General features: G+C 44.5%; 1 protein-coding gene across 1 annotated transcript in view; it reads left to right on the top strand.

Moving 5' to 3' along the window:
- The first annotated feature begins 409 nt into the window (after window positions 1-409).
- The window catches only part of itgb8 (integrin, beta 8), a 129,484-nt gene continuing 119,421 nt past the window's right edge, over window positions 410-10,472 (top strand). The window contains exons 1-3 of the mRNA XM_070880990.1: window positions 410-925; window positions 1,137-1,222; window positions 4,756-4,927. Coding sequence (XP_070737091.1) covers window positions 808-925; window positions 1,137-1,222; window positions 4,756-4,927 — 376 coding nt within the window. The 5' untranslated portion in view covers window positions 410-807. The remainder of the gene's footprint in view (window positions 926-1,136; window positions 1,223-4,755; window positions 4,928-10,472) is intronic.

Raw genomic sequence — 10,472 nt, 5'->3', positions numbered from 1 at the left:
TCCACAGGAACCATACAGTCAAAACCCGGCTCTCATGCTCCTTTTATCCACAATGGTGAACATGTGACTTACGGCAGGGCGCATTGCCTCTCAAATGACGATTGCTGTGCTGAAAGGTAAATGATCCAGTTTCTATTTGAAGGAGAATGTATCTGAGTTGCCCAGAAATTTGTTTTTTAAAAGACCGAATCGAATAGTGATGGTGAAAGAGACTGATCAAGGTGGACCTTCAATGTATTAAGGTGATTGAATGGGGTGGGGGTGGAGAGTCCTTTGCACCTTTAAGGAGACTGGCTTGTTGTCGAGCACAGACTGCGTTTCTGTGGCAACAGTGAATTGGGCTTCAGAGAGTCCGAAAGGCTGAGTGAACATGTTTAGAGAAGCGCGCTCTGCCCGTTGTACATCGCGGGGGGCGTTCTCCCAGTCTGCTGTTACAACTTTACATTTTAAATTCACTTCTGTGTCTTTTGAAAAAAAAATAAACGTTGTTTCTCTGTCCTCCGTGTGAGAAACTTCTAGGAGGGACTAGAGAGCGTGTGGTTTAGGCTGCTGGGGGAGTAGTTTGCGCTCCTTCAGACTTCCCTCGACTTACGATAGGCTTCTCGGTGAATGAGTGGGTGATGAAAGGGATTTCCAGGGCTGAGTGCACAATACACTGAGAGAGAGAAAGAGAGGAGAGCTCGGTCGGAGCGCGGCTTGTGCTGGCAGCGCCCGCTGCTCTGGGGATGCTTCACCCTGCGGCCGGTGTGTGCCTCTCCGCAGCCCGGCGCCCCTGTCGCCCCCTTTGCCCGGGCACCGCCTCACGCCATGGAGCAGCGCGCGTTTGTCACCGCCCGCGGCTCCCCCCGGCACTCCCCGGCCAAGGTACTGCTCAGCCTCCTGCACATTTTGGCCATCGCAGTTACAGCAAGCAAGACAGGTGGTGGTGAGTGTACGCCTGACCTAACGTGTGTGCATGTCATTTGTTGCAGTTTTTATTTCAAGATTTGTGGTTAAGGGCTGCTATGTTTTAACTCTGTATCCACATTGAATGAACGTACATTCCAATAAATTGCGTAGTCAGTGTTAATCAAAACATCTTGGGTTAATTAAATGAAATGCAACATTTTAATTGCTTGCAATTTTTAACATTGCAGTTAGGAACAAATGCACTGCTGAAAAAACGAGCCGTTGCACCGAATGCCTGCTCCTGGGTCCTGAATGTGGATGGTGTTTTCAAAAGGTGATTTGATTGTTCATGTATTGTTCTTCATGCAAGATTTCTACAATACATTTCCTAGTCCGTAGAAATATCAATCCAGATTAAGGATGCAAAAATCATGATCCAGTGTGAAAATAATCACAAATTCAAGTTCAATAAGGTTTATCACTAAGAAGATGTAAGAAATGAAGCAATTGGATATTCATTGTTATGTAAGCTGTATACTTTAACAGTAATTAGCATTGTATAGTAAAGCAGTTCTGTTACACTGAGGTTTCATATTAAATGGTTATTCTGTATTATTTCATATTGACTTCAATCTTATATTCCACATGTACACTGACGACACCCAGGTCACCTCACCACCACCTCACTCAGCCCCTCGACTGGCCCTGATTTGTCGCGCTGCTTATCTGACATCCAATAGCGGATAAGCAGAAATTTCCTCCAATTAAATATTTGGAAGACCGAAACCATTGGGGATGAAATTTGATAAGGCTCGAAAATGGGCGCGGGCACCGCAATGCGAGATATGCCTGCACCTATTCAGAAAGCGCAGGCAGCACGTCAATTTGGTGCTGCCTGCTAACTAACATGATAGGAGCGCACAGCGTAGCGACTAATGCACTGCTGACAGGCTGTGTGTTCAGCAGGGGGCCCAAGTTCGCGTCACTGGAGCGAGGCTAACTTTACTTAAAGCTCGTGTGCTCTTGTTCAAGGCAACTCTCAAAGCTGAACTGTCTTCTGAAAAAAAATTAAAATCCGTCAGCACTAAGCAGTCTGCAGCTCTTAAAGCTGAACTGCCTTCTACACATAAAAATGCTAAAAGTACTTCAGCACTAACACAAATGGCTCAACAGGCAGAAAAAGGGAACCCAGGGTTGCGGACAAAGCACTCCAGCTTTGTGCAGGGGGTCAACACTGGAAGAGAAGTTCTCTACCCACAGGGGGCCAGGAAGCCCTCCCGAAAGAAATTTGTTGGACCAGATCACCGAGGCGGTCACTGCCAGCATTGTCGCCCCCCAGGACCTGGCTCCAGTACCCAAAGAAGATTCATGACCTTAGATGAGTGGTCAAGGTCAGTGAATGCATCTGCAAAAGCCATCTCCTACCAACTGCACCAATAGCCTCACACACTGCTCAATGCACGACCACCCCCCCATCACTCACCTACCAACAATCTCTACCAAACACAAGGCACACCTCAAATTCCTAGCTTCACCTCACCCCCTTGGAGGAGACAGTGCTGCCCATTCTTGGCAGGGGCACGGCTGAGCCCTTGGCCAGTGGTGGGGCTGAAAGAATACAAGATGCCGGTATCCTGATGCGTTATTCTCCTTTTCACATCCCATTTCCCCCTCATCCCACAATCTCTTCTGATTTACAAGCTGCACATGTTGTAAGCATGCACCGCTTGCTTTAGCCCCCTGCCCTCACCACAACCCTACCCTTGTGCCTTCCTCATTTCACACACCCAAGAAATCCAATCTGCCCAGCCAATGGTTGACCAAGAGGAGGGAGATGATAGTGATGAAGAGGAAGAAGAAACGTCATTCGATTTCACACTCCCAGTCACCAGCTCCTCAAGGTCAACCAGCAAGGCCACTTGCAGTATCCCCCACTGAAAGTCAGCTATCTTCCACCAGCCATGCTGCAACACTGGGGTAGTACTGTGTAATATCATAAGGATAGGCAAAGGCACACACAAGACAGTCACTAATAGAATGCAGAAGGGTGGTTAGTTAATTTTTTAATGTAATATTGGATGCATGCTTGGATAAAGTTGAATTTAAAAAGTCTGCTTTGTGGTGGCTTTTATTTCAGCATTGTCGCAAGAGGACACTCTGATGGTCAGTAATAGAGGGAAGGTAGGGTATGGGACAAACGTTCACAGGCCGATGATTTGCTCCTAGATATCCCGGCTAGAAAGGGGCTGTCCGGGTTGCCTCCTTTTTCTGCTTCCACCTCTGCTGCTTCCTCCTCCCTTTGCAAGCAGCTTGTCCTCTTTGCTGCCTCTGCTTCATTGCCATGTGATGCTGCAGCCTAACGGGGATTGTAACTAGAGCTTGCAGGACTGCGAGCAAATGGTCTTCTCAGAGGCCTTCTTTTAAGGGCCCAAGCCTTGCAAATGTCCAGCAGCATGTCTGGCACACTTTAACAACTTTTTAAATGTACAACACCAAGCCACTACTCCAATAAAATGTAAAAAAAAAAATTCAAAAAGCAAAAATCTAAACTTACCTGAAAGATGTGTGTGTCCCTTTAAAAAGCACTGGCAGCGATTCTGTTGTAGTGTTGCATGTATGTTCTTCTGTGCGTGGTTTGGAGAGGGCGGTATCAAGAGCGGCGACGTTGAAAATCACAGATTGTGAGTCAATTCAGCCATTGCAGGCTGATTGATGTCATAATCTGCATCATTTAAATGTGGGCAATGAGCACAGACGATGACAGCAGTGCTGACCTGCCCAAAATGACAGCCACCACTTTCGCACTGGAAGCGAGGAGGATGTTATTTTTTCAGGAAAATCAGCCATAACGGCTGGCGCTGAGCCTCCCAATTTCACGGCCATTGTCTTTGGTCCCCACCACAAACCCATTCCCTAGCCACTGACTCCATCCTTCTCCCTGGTCACTGTTTGAGGCAGAACCAGATTGTTTGCAACCTTTGACCTAGAGCGGCTCTTCTACTGTATATCATCTCAATCAGCAAGATTGGTAACATCTCGTGGCCCCGCCCGTGCCTCAGCTCATCTGCTGCTGAAACCCTCATCCAAGTCTTTGTGGACTCGACTTCCAATACGCTCCTGGCTGGTCGCCCATCTTGCACCCATCATAAAAGTCCGCTCATCCAATACATTGCTGCTCGGATCCTAACTCGCACCAAGTCATGTTCACCCATCACCCCTGTGCTTGCTGCCGACATTGGCTCCCAGTCCAGCAACGCCTTGATTTTGAAATTCTCATCCTTGTTTTCCAATCCCTCTATGGCCTCGCCCCTCCCTATCTCTGCAACCTCTTCCAGCCTTACAATCCTCTGAGATCTTGGCACTCCTCCAATTCTTGTCTCTTGCGCATCCCCTATTTTCTTCGCTCCACCATTGGCGGCTGTGCCTTCAGTTGCCCTGGCCCTAAACTCTGGAATTCTTTCCCGAAACCTTCCCACCTCCTTTAAGAGGCTCTTTAAAGCTTACCTCTTTGATCAAGCTTTTGGTTGCACACCCAACATCTCCTTATGAGGCTCAATGTCAAATTGTGTTTGATAATTGCACCGTGGGACGTTTTACTATGTTAAATGCGTATATAAATGCAAATTGTTGTGTTGACTTCTTTTTCAACATTATTCATTGAAGTTAGTGATATTGGATTAGTGAAGTTAGTGAAGTTGGATTAGTGAAGTTAGTGATACTGGATTAGTGAAGTTAGTGAAATTGGATTAGTGAATAAACAAACAAAAAAGACAGGTGACCATTTATGTGGATTTGACAGTAAGTTATGATTCATCTTGGGCTTTCAATTGTACTGCATTTACAATATATAAATATTCTGTACATTAGTATTTTCCAGATGAATCACTGCATTATAAGAGGTGTGACTTGATCACAAATTTAATTCAAAAAGGCTGCAATTCAGATTTCATTGAATTTCTTGAAGTCAAAAAAGTAATGGTAGAAGAACAACGAAGTTCTCAACTGGCTCCTGGCAAAGTCTCTTTACAGCTGCGACCAGGTTTGAATCCAAGTATTATTTTCGAATAATGTTGAAAGTATTTGTAAAGTGTTTGAGCAGATTTTTACACTATGCTTAATGTCGCTAGTATAATTTGAAATAGACTTAAGTTTTGTTAGCTAACTTTTCCTACTGAAAGTTTTTAATATCTAAGAATAATTTTAGTTCATGTGAACAGAAGTTCATATTTTTAAAGTTACAAAATAATATATTGCAAGTCTTAGCAAGTTCTATGAATGATGGGATTCAGTATTTCCCTTTAAATAGTAGGTTACTGTCTTGCTATTACTCAAAGTTTGACATTCAGTGTTTGCTTGTACTTTCCAAAGCACTCGTGTTCTGTCTTGTTATTGATATTCTTCAGTGCAGAAGTTTCAACAACTACAAATAATAACTGAAAAAGACTAAGAAACAAAAAAGACATTCCATTTTCAAATAAGGAATTTTTTTTTAACAATACTTTGAAAATAATCCTGTTAAATTCGCAGCTCGCACCGCCCACTCAATGACCTTTTGGAGTGGCCTCGGCCATTTTGAGGTCTGGGCCTCATTTCCATAATCCCAGCAAGCTGCGAGTGTACTTTGGACATTGATTACGCTCCTGTGAGATGTCTTGGGACATTTTTACCATGTTAAAGGCACTATATAGATGCAAGCTGTTGTAGTTGATCAGTAGCTCGCTGGTCAAGGTGAGCGGGAATTCTGGCAGCTCCATCATTGTGCCAAGTCAGAAATCTTCTCCTAGGTAGGGTCAGAAGATTTTTGTGGAATGCTCCTCCTGGCCCCACAAAAATATTTTTTAAAAGCCTCAAAACATACCCTTTTATCTGAGCAGCCTACAGCAATCCCCTTAAATACCCCGAGGTGGAGAAATTTATACGATTTTCGACTCCTGTTAGGGCACTAAAAGGTCGCAAATGATTTCTCGCCCTGGGTGGGGGTGTCAGGGCGCTACCGGCTCCCGTAAAATTGCCTGGGAGTTAGTGGAAGCGTAAAACCGGTAATGCCCCGCTCCTGATGGTAGTGCCCCGGGATGCTGCGCCTCCTGTGACAATGTCATCGCTGTGCGCAGTGCCCTGTTTTCACCTCGGCAACTCTGTTTTCACCCTGCGGTAGAAATTGGGCAGCGCCAAGTGAGGCCACCATAGGTGATGTCAGCGTCAGCCTCACATGTTGTGAACCGGGCCGCACTCCGCTCGCGGGGTGAAATTTAAAGGGGAGCCGCGTGACGCAATTTTGTCCTCTCGGCCGACTTACTGGTCTGGCCTTCCATAATTTTTTTTGCGGGGTCTGTGCCATGATGGTGCAGTCCGGCACTCCGCTTCTGTGTCAGGCTGCGACCACGGCACCCCGCATCCCCACTGCAGAGCTCGCAGCGTGTCCTCCCCTTTAACGGAAGGGGAGAGCCCTGTGCTCGTGTCAGTGCAATGCGGAGATGCCGCATAGTGTTGCAACATTCGCCCGCTTACCGCCTAGTACCGCCCCTGAAGAGGAAGTGGAGTACTCGATACTGAGCTCCACTACTTCTCGAGGCCAGTAACCACAATTTCACTTCTGGGGCGGGACTTCTGCGCCAGGCCAAGGGAGGTTTCTCTAGATAGACAATCTCGCCAAGGTTACCGCCCCCAAACGGGGCGATACACAATTTTGGACCCCTAGTTAGCGTGCTCAATTGCTGCCACCAATGGGTGGGGTATGCTTGGGCATGCACCACCCATTGGAACCTTACACTTGTATTGGTGTCATACAACCACTGTAGGACCCTTATTTATCTATTTCAAATAGGCTCCTGCCTGAAACAGGTGCCTGGGTTGCCCTGCTGAAGGTGTTCAAGAAAATAGCACTGGCCATACCCCATACAGGAGGTGGGAATTGGCCAGCAAATGATACACTACCATTTTCAGCTCACGGTCACTCTTTTCCCATTGGGTGAAGGCCATTCAGGTACCCTCAATTTAAAAAAAATCAAAATGGCTCTGCAATACAATAAAAAGTTAATACGAATGATTTTAACTTTCTCATAGGCTGAACAAATGAACAAGTAAAATTGTGTGTGTCAGAGAATATTATATAAGGACAGGAACATCATACCATGTATAAACAAAAAATGCCTGGAATTTCTGTGGGGATTCTTCCGATCTCTTACTGTAATGTCAGTGGAAGATCGGCAGAAGCAAATTATTCTTCTGCTGAAATGTAGGTTTGTATCTCTAACACTAACATTTGATAAGCTATGTCCTGAGTTCATACAGATGTTATTTAAATAGCTGTAGATGTTATGGCTCCATTATTTTGTGTTCCTGTATTCCGGGGCATGGTTTTGACATGTGGCTGCTAACCTGGCCTGCCTGTTTAAGGTTCAGTTATTCCCTTTGGGAAAGGCAAATTTAAGATCAGTTAGAGCTTAGTTTCTGTTCTGGAGGAAGGTTTCTCTAGATAGACAACTCTTGTTAATCCCTACAGAAAGTTGCAAGAAACCATCTGGAAATGACTGACTGATTTGCTTTCTATTTTCTTCATATGTTTTTTAAAGACAGTTCACTTGTGGTTTGTTGCTGTTTTTCTAAATACAACATTTTCGCCAACAAGGTGCAAGTTAGACACGTCTAGGTCAGATGTACATCAGATGTAATACTATATATAAACAGTTATATATAACAGATTGAAGCAAATGAGTCATCCAAAACTCAAGCATCTTGAAGGAGCTATTTTGTTGTTTGAACTCTATGGTTTCTGTAAGCAACTCATTAATAAATCAGAGATTTCATTTGAATCAGGTAACCATAGAATTTCTTCACATGCTGCAGTGAAAATTGAGTATGTTAAATGAGAAGTAAATTTAGCACAGAATTCAGAAAGAGAAACATATATTCATCTTCCACAAGGCAATCCAATGCTATCTTTTGCAGATATTCTTTTAAACTTAAATGTATAATCAATGTAAAAGTCTAGAAAAATATGCCAATTTTAATTTGACAGGCTTTGTTATTTCTGGCACATTTCAGACAATTGTAAAGTTAATAAGTAGTTTGTGGCAATTTGAGCATAAAGATGAACAGTTACTTAATAAAGTTGCTTGAAATTTTGGATGATTTAACATGATTATATTTGCCAGAATCAAGTATTTCTTCTATAACCCTAGCTAACTTTCCTTGCTCGACCAACACTATCAATAACTGGTCATCCTACTCACTGTGGAATTGGCCCTCATATTTGCCTACATAACAATTTAGAGCACATGAAGTACTTTGAGCGATTCTGAAAATGTGTCGGCTCAAGGTGTTAAATTAATATAGCTTCTCCATTTCTCTGAAATAAACAAAATTATTAACTTAGCTTTTAAGCTTGAAGTCTATCTTAAAGTTTAGCTTGTCAACTGTTGTCATATGCCAGCCGGACGCATATCACATGCAAAATTAGGATCTATAGTGTAATGTATTTGCTTCATGGGTTCTTTGCTTAAGAATTCATAGCAACACATTGCTATTAAGCATTAGTTGGTTCATTAACAAAGGTTTAACAATCAAACTACACATTACCAGTTTATTCACTCGGCTCACAATTCCATACCTCATCGTGGATTACCTAGCCTCAACTGACTGGGGCTTTATTGAGTCTTGTGAACATCACGTGACTGGCTAAGCCACTCTCAACGCCACAGTTGTACAACTCTTTTGGGGGGGGGGCGACAAAAGAAACATTAGATCAAGTGCCCCCCGATCTGGGGGACACTCCAGACACTTAACTGGCCCTTTTTTTAATAAATGTTTTTTTTTTGTGATTTTTTTTGGGGCATTAAAACCATATATTTTACAAGTGCCCCTATAAAAGGGGAGGGGTGGCCACTAAAAATCCGACAATTAAAGCAAATTAAACTTTAAAACATATAAAATCAAATTAAAATTTGGTTGCCGGGGGTAATGATGTACTCCAGTCCCTCCGGCACCCACCTCTTGTGGAAGGCCGCGTGCGTACCGGTGGACACCGCGTGCTCCATCTCCAAGGACACCCTGGCGCAGATGTACGCATGGAAGAGAGGCAGGCAACAGTTCTACAACTCTTTTTGGGGAGAAAAGTAGACATTAAATCAAGTGCCCCCCGATCTGGGGGACAGTCCAAACATTTTTCAAGGCCCTTTTTTGTATTTTTTGGGGGGGGGTTTTTTGTATTTTTTTCTTTTGTTTTTTTTTGGGCACTAAAATCATTTTTTTTTTCAAGTGCCCCCTATAAAAGGGGAGGGGAACACTAAAAACCCGGCAATTAAAACAAATTAAACTTTAAAACATAAAATCAAATTAAAATTTGGTTGCCGGGGGTGATAATGCATTCCAGTCCCTCCGGCGCCCACCTCTCGCAGAAGGCCGCGAGCGTACACCGCGTGCTCCATCTCCAAGGACACCCTGGCGCGGATGTACGCGCGGAAGAGAGGCAGGCAACAGTTCTACAAAGCTGTGAGTATACTCACAGGTGCATACATTACACATAGCACCCATTTTTTGCGCGCTATGGGTGCTCATACAGGTGCAAAATGGTAACTGGTAGGCACACGCATACTTCTGGATCGCGCTGGATGCCATATAGATGAGGGCATTAGCGCAGGTACAGTGAATGTCCGCTGGAAGTATACAGCGTAGGCAGATCGCAATGTCAATCAGCATGCAACACTGATTTGACACCAGCACTGCCATTTTGGAGCACAACACTCTAGCTAACATCGCCTCTTAAGCTCGCACAGCTGAACACGTGTTCAGCAGCAGGAAGGACCCCATTCCCCCCGCAACCCCACCAGTGCTATTTAAAGAAATCATCAACTACTTTTAGGTTAATTGCTGATTGATTTCTACCGGCTGTTGCTATGATTGAACACGCTTGGTGCTTCCCATAGTTGTTTCAAAAGAGTACAGGGAGTGATGTGGCAGGTGTTGAAGGACTTTGTCTTGACTTCAAGGCTTCTTCACAAACCACCTACTCCCAGATGTGGTTGCAGTAATAGGGATTCCACTTGGAATGTAGGATGACTGGGAGAATGAAGAGAGGCAACACAGAGCAGGACAAACTGCTAGAAGAAGGAGGAGGATGGGTGGAAGGGTTCTCAGCAGGAAGCCATATCCATCCAGGGTGCTCAGGGAGAAATTCTCCTACCTGAACCTCAGAGAGGAACAGTGTAAGACGTGTGCATTTCACTAAGGACATCCTCACTGAAATCTGCCAACTGGTGCAGCACACTGCAACGTCAGTAGGGCGAGGACCACATTGTCAGTGGCTGTGAAGGTGACCGTGGCGGTGAACTTGTACGCATAGGGCTCCTTCCAAGCTGGAACTTCAGCTATTTGCAACATCTCTCAGTTTGCTGTCCACTGTTGCATAATGGAGATCACTGAGGCGCTGTATTCCAAGAGAGCTGACTACATTTCATTATCTCTTGCCAGAGAGTAGAAAGCTAGTATGCAGCTTCGCGAGGATTACAGGCTTCCTCATGTTGTAGGGTGTCATTAACTGCATGCACGTCGCTTTGCGAGCACTGCATGTCAACTCTGAGATGTAC

This window comes from Pristiophorus japonicus, chromosome 5 (assembly GCF_044704955.1).
Source record: "Pristiophorus japonicus isolate sPriJap1 chromosome 5, sPriJap1.hap1, whole genome shotgun sequence".
Lineage (NCBI taxonomy): Eukaryota > Metazoa > Chordata > Chondrichthyes > Pristiophoridae > Pristiophorus > Pristiophorus japonicus.
Note: the sequence above shows the minus strand (reverse complement) of the source record. Positions and strands in the feature narration are given on the sequence as shown.